The sequence below is a fragment of the Phyllobates terribilis genome, unplaced genomic scaffold (assembly GCF_046119375.1).
Source record: "Phyllobates terribilis strain yellow unplaced genomic scaffold, ASM4611937v1 Scaffold_2__4_contigs__length_985480577, whole genome shotgun sequence".
Lineage (NCBI taxonomy): Eukaryota > Metazoa > Chordata > Amphibia > Anura > Dendrobatidae > Phyllobates > Phyllobates terribilis.
This window is the reverse complement of record NW_027362762.1, coordinates 832933138-832958927: the sequence shown is the minus strand read 5'-3', so window position 1 is coordinate 832958927 and position 25790 is coordinate 832933138. Positions and strand designations below refer to the sequence as shown.

The 25790-nt window shown below is 41.0% G+C and overlaps 1 protein-coding gene across 3 annotated transcripts in view; it reads right to left on the bottom strand.

Moving 5' to 3' along the window:
* Positions 1-25790, bottom strand: part of SGSM2 (small G protein signaling modulator 2) — a 484755-nt gene that overhangs the window by 32005 nt on the left and 426960 nt on the right. For all 3 annotated transcript variants that reach the window (XM_073667783.1, XM_073667784.1, XM_073667785.1), the window contains 4 exons: positions 22672-22736; positions 9270-9415; positions 6586-6714; positions 267-449 (listed from right to left, as the gene is read on the bottom strand). In XM_073667783.1, the coding sequence (XP_073523884.1) occupies positions 267-449; positions 6586-6714; positions 9270-9415; positions 22672-22736 (523 nt within the window). The remainder of the gene's footprint in view (positions 1-266; positions 450-6585; positions 6715-9269; positions 9416-22671; positions 22737-25790) is intronic.

Here is a 25790-nt window from a genome sequence, read left to right as displayed (position 1 = left end):
CTCCCTCCTTCTTTCTCTATAGATTTTTATGGACAGCTGCAATCTGATCCCTCAGTGAGCTGATAATGTGTCCCAATTCTCCAAATGGATTTTACCAGTCAATTGGGATTAAATTATCAGTTCTAGTGAGTGAGGAGTGGAGAAAGAGGCATTTTTCCTTAATAAGATATAGCACAAATTTTTTACATTCACTTTCACTATTGATTTATAATGAGATTGTTAAAAAGTCAGGGCCTATTTAAAAAAGAATAATCCAGGTGTCTCACATCATTACTAATGGTAGAGTCCCGGTGAATCAGACGTTGCACATGACTGTCAATACTACTACCAGATGAAAGCTTAGCATAGATGGCCGAGTGAGATTCCTTTTCCCGCTGCTTGACTATCACTTCACAGGCTTTCCATTCTGCCATCACCTTTTGGTACCTGGTAGCAATTGCCTCATCAACCTTTGAGTAAGAACAAAAAAACAATGATAGTTTTTTTTAATCCAAGAAAATAAAGAAAGTGATTATGGGAAAACATGAACACAATTGTTGCATTTGTTAGATTTTGTAATAATAATAATTGAACTAACTTATTACATGGTCAACCATTACATTTAATGGCCTGCATATATTACATTGGAACTTATGGCCTGCTGTAAATGAATGTAAGGGGATTTTGAGGCTGGATGTAGAAAGATGATGGGACCACCAAGCTTGCATTAAATAAAGGGGGATAAAAGTAGTGTTCAGATGCACGGAATTTGTTCTCAAACTTTGGAGCAATTATTATTGAGGCTGTAGATCATAAAAATAAAATGTACTACAGTTGAAATCAGAGGAACAAATAGCTTATGTTTAGCCATAGCCTTGGACTGGAATCACAGATGCTGAAGCTCGGAGGATCCAAAAGGAAAGAAAAGTACACATTCACGGTGTTTGACTCCAAAAAAAAACAACCCAAAAACCTAAACTACCACAAAAAGCTGCATGTGTGTTTCCAGCCTAGGGTATGTGTACTGTACACAATGTCTTTTTCAGGAAAACCACCAGAAAGGCCTATTACAAAATGCTCAAAAGAAATAACACATGCTTTTCACACATGCTTTTCTATGGAAAAAAATCACTTGCTGTGCAAAACTAAGGGTTTTGAACATCTGTTAACCACTTTAGGTTTCTTAAAACGCCAAGCCGTTAAAAGAAGCGACATGTCCAGAAGCTCTGCACTTTACAATACAAGTCAATGGGAAAGCTCATGTTAGGCTCACTTTGTGAAGGGAACCACTAAGCCGCAGGTCTGGGTGCGTACACGGACCATGCGTGTTGGTGCAGCTGGCAGGATGGCTCGTAAGGAGAGAAGACGTGGGACACGCAGGAATCTTGGGAGCAGCAGGACGAAAGAAGTGAAGTCCGCAGGGATAGAAGCAGGTTAAGCACGGGGTGCACAGAAGGTGTAGTGCACCAAACTGCAGTCTTGAATCACAACCAGAAGACACAGGTGTGTGTCCTAATGGGCCTTAAATAGGATAATGGAGATGATGTTACTGATCTACGCTGGGCAACCTACAGAACATGACGTGGAGCACAACAGAGGGCAGCAGACCCAGAAGAAGGGAGCAAAGCATGGGATACCAGGACAGCAACAGCTCAAAAGATGCCCAGACGTCTTTTGGAGTGTTTTGCCATCATTTTTTTCACCAAAAAATGCTAGTGATATCTTCATTATTCAATGGAGTGATAGAAAATGACTGGAAAGTAACATTAGGAAAGAATTTTTTTCACATTCTGAAAACTCCTCAGCCTCATAGCTTAGACATGATCAGGGGCGGACACTGTCAGCTTGGGGCCCCTGTGCAAGAAATGTGTCTGGTCCCCTCTTCCTGTCCAGTACGCCGCTTATAATGATCATATCAATCTGGCGATGGGTCGCCTGGAGCTTCGGCTCCAAGCAACACGCCAGATTGTCCTCATAATTACCGGCCTGCAAGCAGGGGCGTACATCGAAATCACAGGGCAACATAGCAACAAAAATTCTATTTGGGCCGCATAAACCTCTAAAAAAAATATACAGTACAGACCAAAAGTTTGCATACACCTTCTCATTTAAAGATTTTTCTGCATTTTCATAACTATGAAAATTGTACATTCACTCTGAAGGCATAAAAACTATGAATTAACACATGTGGAATTATATACTTAACAAAAAAGTGTGAATCAACTGAAAATATGTCTTATATTCTAGGTTCTTCAAAGTAGCCACCTTTTGCTTTGATGACTGCTTTGCACACTCTTGGCATTCTCTTGATGAGCTTCAAGAGGTAGTCACCGGAAATGGTCTTCCAACAATCTTGAAGGAGTTCCCAGAGATGCTTAGCACTTGTTGGCCCTTTTACCTTCACTCTGCGGTCCAGCTCACCCCAAACCATCTCGATTGGGTTCAGGTCTGGCGACTCTGGAGGCCAGGTCATCTGGCGTAGCACCCCATCACTCTCCTTCTTGGTCAAATAGCCCTTATACAGCCTGGAGGTGTGTTTTGGGTCATTGTCCTGTTGAAAAATAAATAATGGTCCAACTAAACGCAAAACGGATGCAATAGCATGCCGCTGCAAGATGCTGTGGTAGTCATGCTTGTTCAGTATGCCTTCAATTTTGAATAAATCCCCAACAGTGTCACCAGCAAAGCACCCCCACACCATCACACCTCCCCCTCCATGCTTCACGGTGGGAACCAGGTATGTAGAGTCCATCCGTTCACCTTTTCTGCGTCGCACAAAGAAACGGTGGTTGGAAGCAAAGATCTCAAATTTGGACTCATCAGACCAAAGCACAGATTTCCACTGGTCTAATGTCCATTCCTTGTGTTCTTTAGCCCAAACAAGTCTCTTCTGCTTGTTGCCTGTCCTTAGCAGTGGTTTCCTAGCAGCTATTATACCATGAAGGTCTGCTGCACAATGTCTCCTCTTAACAGTTGTTAAAGAGATGTGTCTGCTGCTAGAACTCTGTGTGGCATTGACCTGGTCTCTAATCTGAGCTGCTGTTAACCTGCGATTTCTGAGGCTGGTGACTCGGATAAACTTATCCTCAGAAGCAGAGGTGACTCTTGGTCTTCCTTTCCTGGGGCGGTCCTCATGTGAGCCAGTTTCTTTGTAGCGCTTGATGGTTTTGGCAACTGCACTTGGGGACACTTTCAAAGTTTGCCCAATTTTTCGGACTGACTGACCTTCATTTCTTATAGTAATGTTGGCCACTCGTTTTTCTTTACTTAGCTGTTTTTTTCTTGCCATAATACAAATTCTAACAGTCTATTCAGTAGGACTATCAGCTGTGTATCCACCTGTCTTCTGCACAACACAACTGATGGTCCCAACCCCATTTATAAGGCAAGAAATCCCACTTATTAAACCTGACAGGGCACACCTATGAAGTGAAAACATTTCCGGTGACTACCTCTTGAAGCTCATCAAGAGAATGCCAAGAGTGTGCAAAGCAGTCATCAAAGCAAAAGGTGGCTACTTTGAAGAACCTATAATATAAGACATATTTTCAGTTGTTTCACACTATTTTGTTAAGTATATAATTCCACATGTGTTAATTCATAGTTTTGATGCCTTCAGTGTGAATGTACAATTTTCATAGTCAAGAAAATACAGAAAAATCTTTAAATGAGAAGGTGTGTCCAAACTTTGTCTGTACTGTATATATATATTTTTTTGTTAATGAGATGGAGATATATATACAGTACAGACCAAAAGTTTGGACACACCTTCTCATTTAAAGATTTTTCTGTATTTTCATGACTGGAGAGGGCTGCAGAGCCCACTGAGGAGGAGGGGACACACTACACAGCAGACAACACAGATTCCAGCTTCCTGCTCCTGTGCTGTCCCGTGCTGTGGACTCTGCAGGACTCACCGCAAGTTCTTCTGCTCTTCCTCCACGCTTGTACCCTGTACTGTGCTACTGTGCAGCTGCAGCAACCGGGCTCCCTGAATTGAGAGCGCGCCGTGCAGGAGGCAGACACAGCAGCCAATAAGCGCTCTCATCAGTCTGATGAGGAAGCGTTCATTGGCCAGCTCTCTCTCCTGCATGACACGCCCCTTTCTCAATGCCTGCACTCTGCTCGGGGCATCAGAAATTGACTGAGGGGCCCCGTAGCGGCTGAGTGGCTACTGTCAGGCTGTGTGCCCACTATGCGTTTTTTAAGCGTTTCCACAGCGGCAATTCCACCTCAGAAACACTTAAAAAACGCTTGGTAGAAGGCCTGCCATGTTCCCCAATGATAATTCACATAATCCGCGGCGGATTATCATTGCGGAAAAATCCGCAGCACTACCAATTATTTTGCGTAATTGCCATTGACTTTCATTGAATCGCTTAATATCCGCATCACTACATGTGCACATGCGGATATTAAGCGATTCCATGTGCGGATGGTACCCGAGTCTGGAGAAGAGGAGACTCTCCTCCAGACCCGGGTACCATAGTACCTGTAAAAAAAATAATTAAAAATAAAAAATATACATTATACTCACCTTCTGATGGCCCCCGGTCTCCTCAGCGATCCGTCTTGGCTTCCTGCCAGCTCGCGATGGACTAAAAGGACCTGCCATGACGTCATTTAGTCATGTGACAGGTCACGCGACCGCTGACGTCAGCGGTTGCGTGACCTGTCACATGACTAAATGACGTCATGGAAGGTCCTTTTACACCACCGAGAGCAGTCCAACACACTGGACGCACCGGAGGAGACAGGGGGTCATCGGAAGGCGAGTATAATGTTTATTTTTTACCATTCTTTTACTATTAACTTGGTCACACTATATAAATACATGCCGGTTGCATGGATTTATATATTGTGACCAAGTTGTCAAGCACTTTCCAAGTGATGCTAAAATCGCTTGGAAAGCGCTTGACAACCCGCATGCGGAAATCGCATGTGAAAAACTCTTCACTTACGCTTGTCCCTGGCAGGAAAAACGCTTGTACAATCCGCATGTACAATCCGCATGCGTTTTTTCTGCCAGGGAGATGCAGAAATGCTCAGGAAAAAATCCGGAGCATTTCTGCATCGTGGGCACATAGCCTCAGGCTGCGAGCCCACTATGCGTTTTTCAAGAGTTTTTGCCGCGGAATTTCTGCAGCGAAAGCGCTTAAAAAATGCTTGGTAATACGTGCCTCATGGTCCCCAATGATAATCCGCATGTGCTGTGCACATGTTGCGGAAATTTCCGGTGTGGATTATCATTGCGGAAAAATACGCAGCATGTCCATTAATTTTGCGGACACGCAGCATTATTGCCACCACTGACTTGCATTGAAACGCTCAATATCCGTGTCAGCACATTTGCACACACGGATATTAAGCGATTCTATGTGCGGATTGTACCCGGGTTTGGAGAAGAGGAGACTCTCCTCCAGACCCAGGTACCATATTACCTGTTAAAAAAAAAATTTAAAATAAAAAATAAAGATTATACTTACCTTCCGATGGCCCCCGGTCTCCTCAGTGATGCGTCCGGTCTGTTGTATGGGTCGCGGTGGTGTGAGGACCTGCCATGACGTCATTTAGTCATGTGACAGGTCACGCAACCGATGACGTTGGCGGTCGCGTGACCTGTCACATGACTCAATGACGCCATCGCAGGTCCTTCACACCACCGCGACCCATACAACAGACCAGACGGAGCGGAGAAAATACCAGGGGCCATCGGAAGGTAAGTATATTTTTTATTTTTTACCATTCTTATTCTTTTTTTTTTAACTATTATTTGGTCACACTCTATAAATCCATGCCGGCTGCATGGATTTATATAGTGTGACCAAGTTATCAAGCACTTTTCCAAGTGATGCTACAATCGCTTGGAAAAGCGCTTGATAATCCGCATGCAGAAATGCATGCAAAAACGCTTCACAAACGCTTCTACCTGGCAGGAAAAACATGTAAAATCCGCATGCGTTTTTCCTGCCAGGGAGATGCGGAAAAAATCTGCAGCATTTCTGCATTGTGGGCACATAGCCTTATGAGCAGTACGCCCCTGCCTGCATGGGCCCCCCTCAGCCTCTGGGCCCCGGTGCAGCTGCACCGGCAGTGTGTCCGCCCCTGTACATGATGATTGGTGGACTATGTTAGCACAAGTTGCTTGGCTTTATTGTGTGTTGCCTTTGTATCTATGTTTTAGTTATTTAGTTTCCTTATGCTAAAAAGACAATTGGAAACCTGTACTGTATGCCTGTTACATCTCCTGAGTTCTAGAGCTTAAACAGGCTTCTGCAATGATTCCTGCTTTCAGCCCAATACCCGTTTAATCAGTAACTCATCTAATTTGGTGAGTATTGTCATCATTGCTGCAGAATTATATAATACCGGATTCTGGATTTCCTGCCTAACATCAGGGACTGTATTCAGGCACACAGAAGTGCAATTATATAAAAGAAAAATGGAAAAATGACTTTTTATAGAGAATAATACTTCATTTTTGTACTCAGTGTTTTTAGGTACACCACTCTAGTTTGATCTTTTATCGTAATCTAAAAAAAATTCTTAAGATGTGAAATAATTTTAATAGGTCTTGAGCTGAAGAATATAAAATGAAATACTCACTCGGTCCATTTCTTTCTTAGTCATGCCAAACTTATAATGCCCAAGTAGAAAAGGCCAAACTTCTTTGCGAATATCATGTTCCACTCCTCCGTAATACACCAGCCTCAACAGTTCCAGCTCTTTGTAATTCTGTGACACAGAACAAAGCACGGCATTATGAATGTTCCTATCGAAACACAAAAAGCTGGGCTCATGGAGAACCAGCTTTATATGAAGTGGCCCTTCTTTTCAAGTAACTTGCCATTTTGTGCTACAGACCTATCTCTAACTTCTGGTCACCCTGGAGGGCCATAATTACAAAATTGTTGTTAAAAAAGACAAGTCACTAGTCCGTATCAGTATTTGTAAGCCAAAATCTGAAGGTGAACAATCAGAGGAAAAGTATAATAGAAACCTGTCACCTCTTCTGTATTTATCACCCACTGCTGATTTTGACTTACAAATACTGATGTAAAATACTGACCAAATACTGACCGTGTGAACGTGACCTATCACTGAGAATGGAGTCTACTCTTTGATGGTGACCATCCAAATGAATGGGAGACTATATATTTCTTGGCCAGAATAAGTACATGGGAGGGTGTATGTCATTTTAGGTATCTACCATAGATGCCTATAAAAGCCCTACAATTGTCATCCCTTGGGCACTATATTACTTCCAGGTCTTGTTTGACAATAGACTTTAGAAATGGGAGAGAAACAAACCGATACAGTCACAAAAGTCCCCATGACATAAAACTAAGAGGAGTGATATCCCTTATAGTCATTAACAACATTTGTGTCATCACCAGTAGATGTCTAGCGTTTAATGTTTTAGGATGCCTCAGCATTCTGTTAAATAGGATGCCCGGTATCGGATATAATGTAGCAAATTTATCTTGTCAGTAAGGGAGATTAAAAAAGTATAAAGCACAAAGAGGAAATTGCACAGAATGATTTATGACCTATGTACAAATAGAAAAAGTGGTGGTGTTTGATTTTTATCCTGGCAAAAGAACCAGACTTTGAAAAACGACAATATAAAATGAAAAGGATTTCAAACACAGAATCAATATGGGACCCCACAGATAGTGGTCCTAAGAAGAGGCAGAAATACCTGTGCCGATATGTTAACACCTTTTGCCATTTCAACTGTCCGACAGAGTATTATTGAAAAAAGGTTATTACATCATATAATATTTTTATTACATTATCATATACATGGGAGTAATATGTCTGCACCCTCAGTGTCAAAGATGTGTGACCGCTATCACATGTACAGCGCCAGAGCAGGTCTGGTGGCTTTTGTCTCCAGAGATGGTGCAGGTCTAAAACTGATAGAACTGCTGTCCACCCAGATTGGGCAATGTAAGAAGGCTGAGCTTGAATGCACGGATCGGGTGTGAGTCTCTCCACCCGAAATCAACAGCCGGTCGATCTGTGCATCACAGTCAGTATTCTGAGTGCGAAACCCGGATCGATTAAACTGACCTGAGGTCCCAACCCCTTTGACCCTGGGCAATGGAGTCAATGTATTTATGAATTAAAATTTTGGCCACCAAAAGTAGTGGTATCAAAAGTTAAGTAAGAGTCTACCAAAGTGTTGCCGTATTTTTCAGACCATAAGATGGACTTTTACCCCCCCAAATTTGGGAGGAAAATGGGGGGTGCGTCTTATGGTCCGAACGCATCGGAGAGTTGCAGTGGTGGTGGAGCGGGATCGTAGGAAGCAGGGCCCTCTGTTCCCTCCCCCAGGAACCCGGCGGCAGCAGAAGAGGTAATATGCTGCGGGGACGGTGTCTGGCTGTAGGTGGTGAGGCAGAGCGGCGTGCGCTGCTTTTCCGGTGGCTGCGGCAATCTTCCTGAAGCATGTGCAGACCTAGAGCTCGGCAGCCATTTCCCTGAGGCCTGTGGCTTCAGGAAGATGGCCGCGGCCACCAGAAAAGCAGTGCATGACGCTCTGCCTCACCTTCAGACACTGGCCCCGCAGCATCTCACCTCTTCTGCTGCCGCCGCCGGGTTCCTGAGGGAGGTAACGGAGGGCCCTGCTTCCTACGATCCTGATTCACCACCACCGCAACTCCCCGCTGCTGGAGCACCCTGGGTCCGCAGCATTCCTCCACTTCCGCCGGCTTCCTGAGGGACCCCGCCTCCTGACACCCCGCTCCACCGCCTCCCAGTTAAGATACCTATTCAGACTATAAGATGGACCCCCATCTTATAAAATATATTTTTTTCCTATTTTCTACCCCAAAATTTAGGGTGCGTTTTATGGTCCGGTGCGTCTTATAGTCCGAAAAATACGGTATATGTAATCAGGGGACCATAACGGTGAAGGTTTAATTTTTTGACATTAGGATCCCTGAAAAATAAGATGTGGCCCTCCGTGATCATCTGTAATCTGTAAGTAGGTGTAAGTCAAGTTTCCAAAGGGCATTACACAGTACTCAAGCAATGGGTTATCTATTATAGTGTTTTATCCGGATAGAGGATATGAGAACGATTTCAGCAGCTGGACCCACATCGATGATACATTTATCATGTATCTTGTGGATGGGTGAAAAGTGTAATTTATGGAATAAACCTGTGAAGCTTTGTTGTATATAGCTGGAAACCCTGACATATTGAAGGATTTTGACACTGATGTTAATAACCAGGTTGAAAAAAATGTGATAATATAAAGTAGACATGGAGATCTAGTTTACCTTCATATCCTTCTGATATTTGCTCCACACTTCTTTGGTTAAGCCACCTGATGCATCAGTGGGTTTGTCAGGTGGAATTATTGAGTGATGGACAAGGGCCGAGAGATGTGTTCGCACAGTGGATAAATGACGGCAGTAAGCGAGCCCTGGGGAGATCAGCACAGGAAGAAACATCATCTCAAGTAACACACTAATTAATGAAAAAAGCAAAAAGAATTGAAAGAAGCAATACTCACTACTGGAATACCCCCTCCCCACCCACTCCAGTGCTGCCGCTCCAACGTCCTCCTCCAGGGCTGGCACTGATGATGTCCCAACCACTTGTCACCTCACAGCTAAGGCCACTGATTGGCTGAGGTGTTCATGTAACAGATGAACAGAACATCATCACACCAGAAGCAACGATGTTCCAACTAGCAAAGACAGGTGGCTGGTGGCTGGGACATCATCTTGTCCAGTCCCAGCAGAGACCATCAGAGCGCCAGTGCCGGAGCAGTGAGAGAGTTCCAGTGATAATTCTTTCTTCTTTGTTTCTTTTAGAAAGAATCCCTTAATAAGGGATCCTTGATGAGGACAATGTTTTTTCTCTATCACTTATCGAACTGTTTAAAAAGTTGAAACAAAACATAATAAAAAGCAGAAATGTCTTCTAGAGCTGGGCAGAAGTAGTATACGACATAAAACCAATTATAGACCTTTCTGAAAAAGACACTTATTACGAAAAACAAAGACAAAGGGTTAACATGAATAGAAAGGGCATGGGTGCGATGGTAAAGCTCCACGCCAAAGGGAAGAATGACTATTAAATATAATGGAGTGGTCAATAACAACAGCGTCCATGAGGCATCACATATAATATCCTATAGTAGATTCTACTTTTATACATCTAGTATGGGTAATTTCATTTACTAGATTCACCAAAGGTGAGATAAATTTGGATTAGGGATTTTAACTAACACTGCTGCTTCGTCCAAAAATGTCAAGAATTAGTAAATTTCAAATAAAATAATGACGTATTTTTCAGACTATAGGACGCACCTTTCAGCCAGACACACAACAGGCTAAGACAGTATATTGACCCATAGCTTTTCTGGATGCATCTGGATTTCTCAAGTGCCCATGTCTAGGTATGAGCGGACCCGTGGAAATTCAAGCTCGCCGGGTTCGACTGAACTTTAGTCCAAAAGTTCGGTTCTGTTACCCGAACTCTACCCAAACTTTAGCCAGAGCCTGAACCCAATAGAAGTCAATGGGGACCCGAACTTTAGTGTTGTAAAATGGTCGCAGTAAGGGCCAGGGGGCTGCCAAACTAATCTCTCTCTCTCTTTGAGTACACTGCGCATAGGCAGAAAGTTACTAATCAATGGTGGAGTCAGGGTTAGGCAGAGCAGGACGACTACATGGCACGAGACACCTAGTCCTGTAGTGATAATCTCCTGCTAATAAAACACTGATTTTATTGAAACTGCAACAAGCAGCTCAGTAAGGGACACATCACTGGAATCAGCATCTCAGCCCTACACCATACTGCATTCAGATTACATATGGAATCTATCTATCACACTAGTCTATTACATGTTTTTTCACACATTTTAGTCACCATATATTTATTCACAAATTATTTACCTTATATTTATTGAATTATTTTACTTGTGTATACATATTTTATGAAATACACACATTTGTATATTTATTATATATATTTGGATACTGCTTTTGTAGTTTTCATCCTATTTTTGTGAATCATTGTATTATCTGTCTATTACCATACTCATTGCTACCTTTTTTATTTCATATAACTATTTTCAATATACTTTGCTGTTTCCAGCTGCATGCGCGCCACACATGCACTGTTCTGCTGGAGCGCAGCTGTTTGCTCCTGGTCAATATAGCAGCATGAGTGCCTGCGTTATATGCCAGTCACATGTGTCTGACGGGCATTCAGGTCCTGTCCGCCTCCATCATCTGGAAGTACATCATGCTCGATGTTCCTCACATGTGGCTGGGAATAAGTTTGGATATTTTGGCACTATATACACCTTGGTTTTTTAACTTTTTATACCTCCTGACGATTGCGCATCAGGAGTCTTCAGGGATTTGATGGTGTGGTCACATTGACAGGTCTCTGCCTATACATGCACGTAGGCAGAGACCTGTCAATCCAGGGCTGGGAGTGGGGAGGAGCTGCAGGGGACCCGCTTGCCCAACTAGTCTCCAGCATGGATCAGCTGTCAGGTTCACTTTTAAAATGCTTAATGTAGTACAGATCAATTCTGAGTTCACAGCAGCTTGTAGAAGTATGGCAGTCTATTGTTATTTTGTGAAATGAAGGGTATTTAATGTGTCAAACTGCTACGAATTTAAAGAGATTTTCCACTTTCAGGAAAGTGGAACCCAGACACTGTAAAATACTTAAAATAACAAACAGAGCAGGTACTCACTCTCCCTAGTCCAGCACTGGCTCCCCACCGCTGATCGGGTCTCAGTGTTTTGGCCACAGCGGAGACATCATGTTGACAACACGAATCACCACTGCAGCCAATCACTGAGTTCAGCGGCTGCATCAAAGTAGATGTCACGAGATGCTGAGCTCAGTGATTGGCTACAGTGGTGATTTAAGCAGTTGATGTGATGTCACCGCTGTAGCCAACAAACCAAGACCTGATCAGTGGTGGGGATCCGGCACTGGACCCGGGGAGGGTGGTTCCTGGTCTATTTGTTATGTTAGAACCCAATAATATCTTGGGAAAAGATGGAAACATTGATCTATGTAGAACAGCAATAAAAGTTAAACATGGGCTCGTTGATTTTCAATGCCTAATGTGGTGGTATATTTAGGATGTCCACCACCGAGCTTATCTGAATGAAACTAGTAGTGATACAAAAATTGTGGAATCCGGCACTCTATTTGGTGAGTTTTATTAAATAAGTCTAGTGTAGAAGTAAAACGTTTCGGTCATCTGACCTTCATCAGTAACAAATTATAGAAACAAAAAAAAAATATATGGAAAAACAAAATAGTAGTGACTGAAACATTCTTATGGTCTAATAATATAATATATGTGATGTCATTGGAGCTCACCTGACTAAAACCAATTAGTAATGTCAAAAAAGCCTATCTAATGAATACCCAATAGTGATGTCACAGTAGCTTATATAGATACAGTATTTGTGATGTCACAGCTCCCTAGCAGGCGTGTAATGTCCCATAGCTTCCTTAGCCTAAAGAACCTCTTTTAGTGAATCGTCCATTCTGATTTTTTTTGTTACATCACCTCCTCTCTTATTTTACAGTTCACTTTGATTTTATATTGTTTCACTACTACAGATACTCAGATCCAGACCTTTTTTCAGACTTTTCATAGTGTTTTTACCCTCTGGCAAAAGACTTTCTTATACTTCCGAGCCACCATTTTTCATCAATACTTTCCACCTGTCTGCATACCCCATCTTATGAGTATAATATCACTTTAGAAGATAAGTGATTACGAGTGGAAGGTCAAACTGAAGAAGTTGCATTTATTAGCGTTTATATAGATGAGATAACAGAGTGTATTTTAGCTAATGACGATAGCTATAATGTTATTGAAGAACACAAGCATCTAGAGAAACAGAAATATTAACTAAATGGCTCGGGAAATCAAAGGAATGTAGGTCAGGCTGGAATCATTGGAAGATGGAGCACAATGAAAGAAACTTTTGGGAAAAAAATGTAAGAGAAAAGGAGCCCTTAAAATATAATGATAATGAGAATTCGATTTATTCAGATTTTTAAATTCAGGAAAAAAAAAGATAACAATTTGTTTCCATTAAAGAGATATATCACACTGGATTAAGTATAAAGTAGAAAGAGATAATAATTCTACATCAATATGATGCAGACTTCAAAGTGGATAAAGACAGAAAGTAAACCTGTATAAGTTGACATACTCTGCTGCATTAATGCCTTAAAATAGCAAAGCAGGCGCAAGGGTGGAGATGGGCACGATTAAAGGGATTGTCTATTTGTAGAATGTTACAATGGAAAGGTGTATGCACATGGCATTATGTATGGAAGGAGTTCGGATGGTCCTAACAGGGTGTTTTTTTACTTTAGTTTTACTCCCTAAATGGGCTAAATATATTCTAAATAAATTAGACCCTGTAACATAAGAAGATTGGGTGACAAGCTGAAAAAAAAAGTCAATTTTCATATTAACAAAGAGGTACCATCAGCAGTCTGCTTATATGCTAGAGAAGTAGTTAAGAAGGAATGATCTGTATTTCTATAATGTTTATTCACTTAGATCCAGAAAAAATGGATACTTTTATGGACTTTCGGATATTGGTTATGTGGTTGGAAAAAACCATTCCTATGTTTAGAATTGGGGACCCCAAAAATACCCGTTGCTTTAGGTGACTTTTTAGAATAAGTTGATGTTAGTGTACTAACATCATTTCTGACCAATATATGACTTTTGTTCTGTAGTTCACCAGGTAGAGACTACAGTATCTACGCTAGAGTAGCTGCAATTATATCGCCCATACACATTACACAGACATGATGTCTGATGTCTATGTAGCACATGTTCATAAGCAGAACGGAGGACATTATTCAGCATTACTTAGCAGTGTAGTTGTGAATTTAACTCAGGTGAGATAAAACACTTATTAGAAAGGTGCAGCATGATGTCTGTGTGTCTCTGCCTCTCTCTGCACCTATTTCTATCTTCACTCCCTCTCCATAGACTTCTATAAGAAGCTGTAATCTGATACCTCAGTGAGCCGGCAGTCCATCTTGTCTTGAGCAGAATGGATTTTACCTATTTTTCAAAGTGAATGAGAAGTTCAGGAGGCAGGCGGGAAAGAAAGGAAGTCGCTCATAAGTGGAGAAAAAGCATATTTATGTGATTATAGTTTCTTATATTTGATTGTACTATTGATTTATGCAAGGTTTGTTGCAACGACAGTGACCATTTCAATATGACTCCAGATAATGGATTAAATAAAATCAATAGAGATAGAAAGCAGGGAGAACAATGGAAAAATCATGTAAAGAAATTAACTATTATGATACATGGAGAATAAAAAATATTTATGGAACATATACTCCAGTTTTTCCATTTCTTAAATGTTTTTATCACAAATTTAATTTTAGGGAACAAGACAGCTCTTGCCTGTACAAAACACCTTTAGTATTCTGTTAAAGTGTTTGATGATCATGCACTAATTGGAATAAAGTTTGGGGTAGATGTCAGGGTGTAACAGAGGGTAGAGATTGAATCCTCCATATAATCTTTTAAGCAATAGCTGCAATTTCCTATCTAAGTAATATGAAAACCTATCTTCACTGAATACAGATTTTACCCCGGAATTGAGAATTAAAGATCAGTCCAGGAGGATAAAGAAGCGGATTTCTCTGATAAGATATATTACAAAGCTGCATATTTTCATGCATACTATTGATTTATGGAACAAAAATTAAAACTACAGGTACGTTTTAAGATTATTACGATGGTAACTGGAGAGAAGAAGAGAATTAATTAGAGGGCAGATGCCTAAGGCCTCATTCACATATCCGTATTTAAACACATGGAAAAAAATGGTACCAGTGTCATCAGTGTTGTGCATCAGTGTGGATGATCAATTCATCCGTGTGTCCGTTTTTACCATCCGCGTGTCATCAGAGTTTTTCACTGATGGATATAGAGACACATAAATTACAAAGCTTCTCCTATACTTTGCAATGTTAAATTCATATAGCACACGGGTGACACATGGAAGCAACACGTGTGCTGTACATGTTTTTCATGAACCCATAGACTTGTATTGGCCCTTGTCATCCGTGCTGCCAGAAAAAAACAGACACGACTCCATGTTTTTACACGGACACACCTTAGATTATAATGGTACGTGCTCTATCACTGGAAAAAACAGATGTCAAATGTATGTGCAACACGGATGTGTGTATGAGGCCTAAGGTCTACCCATTATAATCTTAAGGTGCTATGCAGATGTCAGTATTCTTTCATGGACATGTCCGTGTTTTTCCGGCAGCACGGATGAAGAGGGCCAATACAAGTCTATGGGTCTGTGAAAAACACGTACAGCACACGGATGGCATTCATGTGTCATCAATGTGCTGTACGTATTTAACATTGCAAGGTATAGGAGAAGATTTGTAATTTTTATTTTTTCGTGAAAACACTGATGACACATTGATGTTAAAAACGGACACAAGGACCAAACACTGATGACACTGGTACAATTTTTTTCACATACGTGCTTATATATGGACGTGTGGGGGGCGAGCTTGCTCATGGCAGGATAGGACGCATGCTAGTGGAGCTCCTGAAAGACCCACAGCTAATTTGTATTTCTGACAGCTACTAAAGCTCTGAATCCTCCCCAGCATTTCAGCGGGTAAGAGGAAGAATCACAGCTCAGCGCCGGCCGAATCCAAAATCTCCCAGTACCTGCGTCATAAGGCTGCTTCTTCACTGCTGGAGACACAGGAAAAGATGGCGCCGAAGGCCTCAGCGGTGGCTTCTGACCCAGGAACCCACATGCAGGTGCTTCCAGTCTCCAGGTCACATCCCACGCAGTCTCCCAATCTGAAGGACATCTCACATATCCCTGAAGAAGAATGGGACTGGAAAGAGCACTTGAAAGCTATACCTAAAAGGCAGGACCTGGAGGCCATGTTTCTCAAGCTGGAAGAGACGCAGGCACGTGCGCTGGACTCTGTGAAACAGGACATTACTCAGGTGGGCAATAGAGTGAATGATTTAGAAGAGGACGCCATGCCTTTACACCAGAGACTGGATGAGCACCACCTTATCAATGATGAACATACTGCCCAGATTTCAGAAATAATCACACGTATGGAGGACATTGAAAACCGCCATAGGCGGAATAATATATGCATTAGAGGCCTCGCTGAGGAAGTGTCCTCTCAGGACTTAGAGAAAAGGTGCTCTCTTTTTTGTGACCTTCTTGGAAAAGCTCAGGGGCAATCAATTGAAATTTACAGAGTACACAGATCCCTAGGCCCAAGATCCTCTTTAATATCCAAACCAAGGGATGTCTTCTGCAGAGTCCATTATTTTAAAGAGAAAGAGTCTATATTACAATTTGCAAAGGCTAAAGGAAAGGTACATTTTATCGATTGCGATTTGCTTATACTTCCGGATTTGGCATGACGCACCCTTCAACTTCGCAGAGCTCTGCGCCCTCTCACACAAATATTGAGATACATTGGCATTGTTTACCGTTGGGGCTTCCGTTTCAACTACTGGCATGAAAAGAAGGACGCTCTGCGGTTTTCAAAAAACTAGGAGACCTCCCCACTCTTCTAGCAACTTTTGGTTTACCACAGGTCTCCCTTCCGAATTGGCCGTCACTTCGTGTACTCCCTCCGCTGATCCCTCGTGAGGATTGGGAGAAGGTCCCACCACTGAGACCACAGAAATCTCCTCCCTCGCAGTGGAGGTTGTTCAGATTAGGAGTCGTCCCAGCCGGGATAAGACGACATGGGGTCACTTTGGATATGCAACCATGTAGTATCTTCTTAGATGCACTTTCTGCTCATTACATGCCCAGTTACGGGATCATACATCAGTTTTCTTACATTATATAACTTAGTTTGTAAGCTTAATATGTCTCAAGTTTTCCAAGTCCACAGGTACCAAGTTTAATCTTCGAATTATGTTCATTATGCTTCCACAGTTTTTATGATTCTTAGTTAAGATACGCTGTCAGGTACGACACCTAACGGTTTTGATGTGTAATAAGAGTCAAGTAAGGAAGTCTTTTCACAGCATGACTTCCTCCCCCCCAACTAGAGGCTTGGACCTAGTTTTAGAGTCCATTTTGTTCCTATTTGGAATGGTCAGTTTAATGCTGTATGTGGAGGTAATTTCTTCCGCTGTTACCTCCTGGTTCTCTTGTAATATGTTAATGCACTTGTTGTCCCAAATCCCCATGTCCTGTGTTTTCTGTAGTATGTTCTTGTCTATGTCTTCCCCCTTCCTTTATGCTGAAAAAATGCAATGGCTAGCTTAAGTTTCGCCTCATAAAACACAAGGGGATTTAATAGTCTCACGAAACGGAGTCAAATACTATACCATCTATACAAAAAAAGAATCGATATCGCTATGTTCCAAGAAACTCATTTTAAAACTTTGTCGACTCCAAAGTCTGAGGACTTGAGAAACCAAATTGTGAGGAAGCATGAGCAATCTCAAGGCTACAAGTCCTTCTCCAAAGACCTGAATGTTCCTGTGTCTTCCGTGCGCAGTGTCATCAAGAAGTTTAAAGCCCATGGTACTGTGGCTAACCTCCCTAGATGTGGACGGAAAAGAAAAAGTGACGAGAGATTTCAACACAAGATTGTGCAGATGGTGGATAAAGAACCTCGACTAACATCCAAACAAGTTCAAGCTACCCTGCAGTCCGAGGGTACGACAGTGTCAACCCGTACTATCCGTCGGCGTCTGAATGAAAAGGGACTGTATGGTAGGATACCCAGGGAGACCCCACTTCTTACCCCGAGACATAAAAAAAGCCAGGCTAGAGTTTGCCAAAACTTACCTGAGAAAGCCTAAAACGTTTTGGAAGAATGTTCTCTGGTCAGATGAGACAAAAGTAGAGCTTTTTGGGAAAAAGCATCAACATAGAGTGTACAGGAAAAAAAAAGAGGCATTCAAAGAAAAGAACACGGTCCCTACAGTCAAAATTGGCGGAGGTTCCCTGATGTTTTGGGGTTGCTTTGCTGCCTCTGGCACTGGACTGCTTCACCGTGTGCATGGCATTATGAAGTCTGAAGACTACCAACAAATTTTGCAGCATAATGTAGGGCCCAGTGTGAGAAAGCTGGGTCTCCCTCAGAGGTCATGGGTCTTCCAGCAGGACAATGACCCAAAACACACTTCCAAAAGCACTATAAAATGGTTTGAGAGAAAGCACTGGAGACTTCTAAGGTGGCCAGCAATGAGTCCAGACCTGAATCCCATAGAACCCCTGTGGAGAGATCTCAAAATGGCAGTTTGGAGAAGGCACCCTTCAAATATCAGGGACCTGGAGCAGTTTGCCAAAGAAGAATGGTCTACAATTCCAGAAGAGCATTGTAAGAAACTCATTGATGGTTACCGGAAGCGGTTGTTCGCAGTTATTTTGGCTAAAGGTTGTGCAACCAAGTATTAGGCTGAGGGTGCCAATACTTTTGTCTGGCCCATTTTTGGAGTTTTGTGTGAAGTGATCAATGATTTGATTTTTGCCTCATTCTCTTTTGTGTTTTTTCCTTGCAAGCAAATTAAATGATAATAAGACCAAAGAATTTGTGATTGCAATCATTTTCAGGAAGAAACTGAGTATTATCTGACAGAATTGCAGGGGTGCCAATACTTTTGGCCACCACTGTAACTCCATTGCTCAGGGTCAGACATTTCTCTCTCAGTCCCTATTAGCGCATATAACAGTGATACCTAAACCGGGTAAAGATCACTCCCACTGCAACAATTTTCGCCCGATTTCCCTAATCAATATAGACCTAAAGATATATTCTAAGATGCTGGCTTTAAGACTTCAACCTCTGATTCCAAATATCATTCATAAAGATCAGGTGGGATTTGTGTTAGGAAGAGAAGCGAGAGATAATACAATTAAAACATTTTCAATTATTGATGCGGCAAAATCCCGTAGCATTGGAGCCTGTCTACTGTCCATAGATGCTGAAAAAGCATTTGACAGAGTGGGTTGGGATTTCTTAAAGGAAATCTTGCGGAAGATTGGGTTGGGAGACAAAATGATGTTACGTATTATGGCCCTATATACCTCTCCTACGGCACAGATTAAGATCAACGAAGGTGTATCTAGACCCTTCCCGGTATTCAACGGCACTCGGCTGGACTGCTCGTTTTCTCCCCTATTATATATTCTAGTAATGGAATCACTTGCAAAACAAACCCATCCATACCTGGGATCCACATAGGCGAGGAGGCATATAAGATGTCAATCTTTGCAGACGACTTATTGCTATATGTTTCCCCTCCGAGAATATCTACCCCTGTAATTCTATCAGAGTTAAAACAGTTCTCTTCATTATCTAATTTTTAGGTAAACATTTCCAAATCTGAAATTCTCAATCTGAACTTCCCGGAGGCTGAGGCCCTACATCTTAGTTCGAGCTTTCCATTTAAGTGGAATGAAACAGCCATTAAATACCTGGGTATATATGTTTCATCGGACACATCTCAGATTTACTCTCTTGATTTCCTCCCTCTTTTGAGAAAGATTGAGGCGGACTTGAAAAATTGGTCTGGACTATCAGTATCATGGTTTGGTCGAATTAATGTATTAAAAATGGATATTCTACCAAGAATTTTGTACCTATTTCAGACTATCCCTTGCAAACTTTCTTGATTATTCTTTCAGAAACTCAGATCTATATCCTCCAAATTTATATGGGGTATATCTAAACCCAGACTCTCATACTCGGTTCTAACTCAAACCAAGGGAAGGGGAGGGATGGAAGTTACAGATTTTGCAGCATACCACAAGGCATCTGTACTTAGCTGCATCCTCAACATTATCATAAATTCAAAGAATAGGGCCTGGTCCTCACTAGAAACTGAATCCTTGCGCACTGGCCAGGTTGTTATGGAGTGATCGAACCTTTAGGGCTAGGGTAAATTTATCTCTTATATCCCCATCGTACACCTTACTACTAACTATGTGGGACAGGTTGGCTTTTAAATACAACATTTCGTCAAACCCGGGACCCATGTCCCCTCTAATATATTCTCCTCACACACATAATAAATTTAGACATCTGAATTTGACAGATAAGTCAATTCCTCAAATGCGACATGTAGTTTCTGGGGATGGGTTGATGTCTATGGAAAGTTTACTCTCACCAGGGTCCAATGTGGGTAAGGCTTGGATGGAGTATCACCACATTTACGGTCTCTTTAGTTTGAATCCTAGTCGGTAGTGCTGGTTGAGACCCCTGACAGAATTCAAAGAAATTTGTACTAAATCAGTGGTTCCTGGACACTGTATCTCTCTGTTGTAAGGACTTCTGAAGGGGGGGGGGGTTTCCCTCTTCACAAGCATTTCAACTTGCCTGGGAACCAGAGCTTGGGAAATCTTTCTCTCCCTCAGAGTGGAATAAAATTTTTGAGCTCACCCCTAAACTATCATTGTCTTGTCACGTTCAGGAGACTAATTATAAAATCATCTCCAGATGGTATAGGACGCCAGACAAGATGCACCATATGTTCCCATCTCTTCCAAATAAATGTTGGAGATGTGAGGCCGCCATTGGCAATATGACCCATATTTGGTGGAAATGTCCTCAAATTTTTAAGATTTGGGCTTCAATAATTAATTAAACTATTTAGCACAAACATACAAAATACTCCTGAGGTGGCCTTGCTCTCTCTCATGCCCATGTCTATATCTAGTATTAAAAAAGGTAAATTTAGACTATTCTTAACAACAGCCAGACAAATTGTCCCCAGACATTGGAAACTGCCTTCTGTTTTTTCTAAAGTACAATGGGTAGAAGCCTTGGATAAGTTGATTGGCATGGAGGAGTTGGTGATCTCGAACAACTGGCTTAATAGAAGTTCTTACGAATATATGAGACCATGGCTCTCTTGGACCTTATTTAGAGACTCTGATGAGTTTAAAACCTGGATATCCTCCCCATTTTGATAAGGAAAGAACGGGTAAATTGGTTGGAAGTATGGTGGACCCATTGTTGGTGTTATAATGTTACACTATTCCCCCCCTCTTGTTTTATCCTCTTGGTTTTCCAATCTCTCTGATCCCCTCCACTTCTTCCTTTCCTCATGTTTGGTGTGTCTGGGTCTTTTAGGATTTAATTTTGCTTATAGTTTATAATTATTATGTTATTGTTTTATTAATAATACAGTCAGTCAAGGAGGTGCTTTGTTGTTTGTTAATAGGTGGTTTGGGAACTCGATACTTAATTGATGATGTGATATATAATATGCCAATACTATTGATGCATCATTCCCCTGTCTATGCATGTATCATTGGACTGTTACTTTTTATGTTTATTAAAATTTATTGAACCATAAATATGGATGTGTGAATGAGGCCTAAGCGTGTGACTGGTCACAGTCTGGGACACCATGGGCAATGAGCCTTGGGCAGACTGATGCTCAGTTTGGAATCGACACCACAAATCTGCAGCAAATCTGGAACCTGTTCCAGTGTTAATAGAGTGTTCATTTGATTACCGCCATCTTGAGAACTTTGCAGGATATTTTTATACTACTAGAAGTGTTAATAATAGTAGTCCCATATAATGCCTTATAATATTCATAACAACACTTTTTTATTTTAGAATTTTGATTTATTTTTTTATCCAGTTTTATGCCCATCCTTCCCCTTCAATAAGGTAGTTATTTATGGAGGAATATCACTTACATTGTGCTGCATTCATCAAATAATCCTGATGCTTATCATTTCTAATCCAATTCCTTCTCTTTTCCTCCTTTTGATGATTTTATATCCCTTTCCAGGTAGGCAGTTTTCGCTACCAATCTCTACTGACAGATTCCCTCTTTTCGAAACTAATCCGTTTATTAAGAAATCCTCTTAAATATGTCTTCTCAGTGTGCCAGACTGTTGTCAATGAGACTGAGCCTATTTATACTTTAGAATAATACAGCAGCTCTTTTACTGTTCTATCTTGTGTATCAATTGTATATGTTACCAGTACTGATAGAGGGAAGGGGGAGGAGGAGGAAGGAGCTACAGGCTGGTACAGACATTCCGCTGCAAGTTCTCCTTAATTTACACTTTTTCACACTTTATATCTATGGTTAAAAAAGTGTAACTGTCATTTCAGAACTCACAGCAGATTGTGTCTGCTTCTAGATCCTCCCTCCTCCTGTCTTCATAGAACTCTATGTGCATCGTCACTTCCTATTGTTGTAATGGGAAAATCTGTCTTCACTGAATACAGATTTTACCCATGAATTGACAATAAAAGATCAGTCCAGGAGGAGAAAGAAGAAGATTACTCATATACGATTTATTACAAAGTTGCTTATTTTCATATGTACTATTGATTTATGAAATAAAAATTAAAATGACGATTTCCCTTAATGTAGGACTGGCTTGTATTGATTTCTGACGGACTCCTATTTCAATCAGCTTGAGTACTCTTTTCTTCACTGATTGTTTTACATACTCATTGTAAAATTATTGGTCAGTACATGGTTAATTGGAAATTTCATTTTGCAGCAGGGCAATAATGTGAAGCAAATGCCGAAGCAAAGTGTACCAAACGGTACAACGATGACATCTATATGCCATCATACTCATGGAATGAGCGTCACCCTACATTCATAGAAAGGTGTATGAGGAAAAAAGGATGTTGACTTACATCCATAGAAAGCTCTGGAAACAATCTGTCTTTTCATGTTTTCACACAATAATTTCAGCGGTGTTCTGTGGAAAAACAAAATTTGAAAAATTAGCCGTATATGATACGCCAACTATGTAAACACAATTGGTTACTCACATCTGGATGTTTTGGATGTCATTTTTGATAAATAGGAGCAAAAATTGAATTACTGGCATCAAGCGCTATAATTCTGTAAAAGGGGTGGTTCGTGATAGACACATTGAAGATCTATCCATAGAATAGATCATCAATATGAGATCATTTGGGGCCCGACACCCGGCATAGGTCATCAATATGTTGCTCCTGTACAATCCCTTTAAGATGTTTGACAATCACCAAATTGATATACAGTATACCCAAGCACAATACTTCCCTTTTATATGTCGTCCTAGACAAAAAATTTGTTGTCCTTCTATTTATAACATATGAACTAAACTACAGCAAGAATCACAGCACTTGGAGCAAACAAACCCTTGAAATGATATTAAACAGATGAAAATGATTACTATAGACCAAGAATGTGACCTTTTTCTTTGGCATTTGCTTATGATAATTATTCTTAAAATTAAGCTCCACATGGGAGTAGTAATTTGAAACATTACACATATACACTATAAAACCTAAGATAAAAACAAAATGAGCAAATACCCTGCAGTAAACAAATAAATAGCAATAGTGCATGAAAATAACATAGGTTAATTAGTTAACATAATTTTGATCAAAAAAACGTAAAAGCCATCCTACCATGTCACGGTGACCTTATTCGGGACGGTCCTAATCCCTAGTATTAAAACCTTATCAAATGATCAAAATTTTTCATGAAAATTATGTTAACTAACTACCCTATGTTATTTTCATGCACTATTGATATTTGTTTACTGTATTTAGTGCAGGGTATTTGCTCATTTTATTTTTATCTTAGATTTTGTCTGTTAGGTGGCCAGTGTGAACATGCGCCTACACGCATGCACACCAACTTATACTCCAGTTTAGTTCTTTGGGTTTTTGTTTCATAAACAAAATAGTTAACTTCATAACTAATTATTTTTTTGCTGGTTTTAAGTGACATGATGTAACAAGGCCTAGGGATAGGTATGGTCTTAGTTTCCCTCTAATTGAAGGCAAGGTGTAGATATTGCATGGGACTTCTTTCACTTGCAGACAGAGCACTGTGGCAGGATCCTTTCAAGCAATTTCATTTAGGGCTCATTCAGACATCTGTTTTTCACATATGAGTTCTATCAGTGTTTTTCACAGATATTTCACCTAGTATATTCTATGCCATTGTTCACATTTCTGATCTTTTTTTTCAGAACAAGTGTTACAAGCAAAATTGCAGAGACATGTCTGATATTGATCCGAGTGTCGGATCACAATTGGCTATGCAAGTCTATGGGTCTGTGAAAAAATTGGACAGAACTTGAATGCCATCTAAAAGCTCAGCTTTTAAGAGAATGCTAGATAGGAGAGGGTGGAAAATTTTCTTTTTGTTTCTCAACCGAGAAAAACTGATGAGTCTCTGGCCAAATTGTAACAAAACACTGAAAACTGAATGAACCTCTGAACAAAATCACTGATTAAACTAGGACTGTTTTTCTTTTATGTGAAAAAAACAGAAGTCTGAATGAGCTCTTACATTCAGAGACTGACTTGTAAGAAGGATGCACAGGGGAATTTGATGATCTGTGGATTTGATCTGATTTTCTGTGGATTCAATCTGTGAAACATACATAAAATCTAAATGTAACAGTACATAAGCTTCCATGATATTTCTGTATAAAGAACTACCAGACTGACTTTGTCACTGTTAGGCCGCGCACACTACAATGTGCAGCAAAGTCTGTACAGCAGTCCACAGAGGCAACGACTACCTAGTATATAGCCATTGGGTCTCAATCTTAAAGAGGTTTTCAAATATATTTTTTTTACTCCCATGGCCCTGCAAATGATATGTCCAGTAACTTTGTAAATTACTTACAGTTAAAATAGTTATAAAAAAAAAACAGGCGCCAGTAACATGGTGCTTGATGCACTAGTAACTTCGCCTCTAGAGATGTCCTGTATTACCAGTGGTAATTGAGCAATAAATGACAGCCCAGTATATAGAATGTCACTAAAGACATTCTTATACGCAGGGCTGTGGAGTCGGTAAGCCAAACCTGCAACTCTGAGTCCTCAATTTCCCTTACACCAACTCTGACTCCACGGCTCCGACTCCCACATATATTGCTTATATTTAAATAAATAGATAGATAGATAAAGTCATAGAGGGATGGATAGATAGATAGATGGAGGGATGGATAGATAGATAGTGGGATAGATGCAGGAATAGATAGATTAATAGAGGGATGGATAGATGGACAGATGGATAGATACAGGGATGGAGGGATAAATATATGGATAGATAGATGATAGATAGCCATATGGATGGATAGATGGAGGGATAGATGAAGGGATAGATGAAAGGATGGATAGATAGATAAGATAAGATAGATAAAGTCATAGATAGATAGATGGAGGGATGGATAGATAGATGGAGGGATCTATAGATAGTGGGATAGATGGAGGAATAGATAGATTAATAGAGGGATGGATAGGTAAATAGAGGGATGGATAGATGGAGAGATAGATAGATACAGGGACGGATGGATGGATAAATATATGGATAGATAGATGATAGATAGCCATATGGATGGATAGCTGGAGGGATTGCTGGAGGGATAGATGAAAAGATGGATAGATAGAGGGATAAATTATGAAAGGATAGATGAACGGCACCCCTCCCCCTCCTCTCTCTGGTGAAGACGGCAGAAGACAGGACAGAGGAGGGGAGATTGCCCCCTGCAGTCTGGAGCCAGTGCAGGATGGGAGCACTGCAGCATACAAGTGAGTTTTGATAGGTGAGTGCCCCTGCTTCTAGGGGGGGGCAGCTGCCCCCCCTGCCCCTCGCTGGCTACGGCCATGATTCACGCAGAGTGTTTTTGCGGATCCGTTTTTTGCAGTAAGATGCAGTGGCTCTGGGCATCCCAGAAAAGTCAATGGGTTTCAAGATATGACATTCAGACACATCGTTTTGTGAGGATCCATTTTTGGGCTCA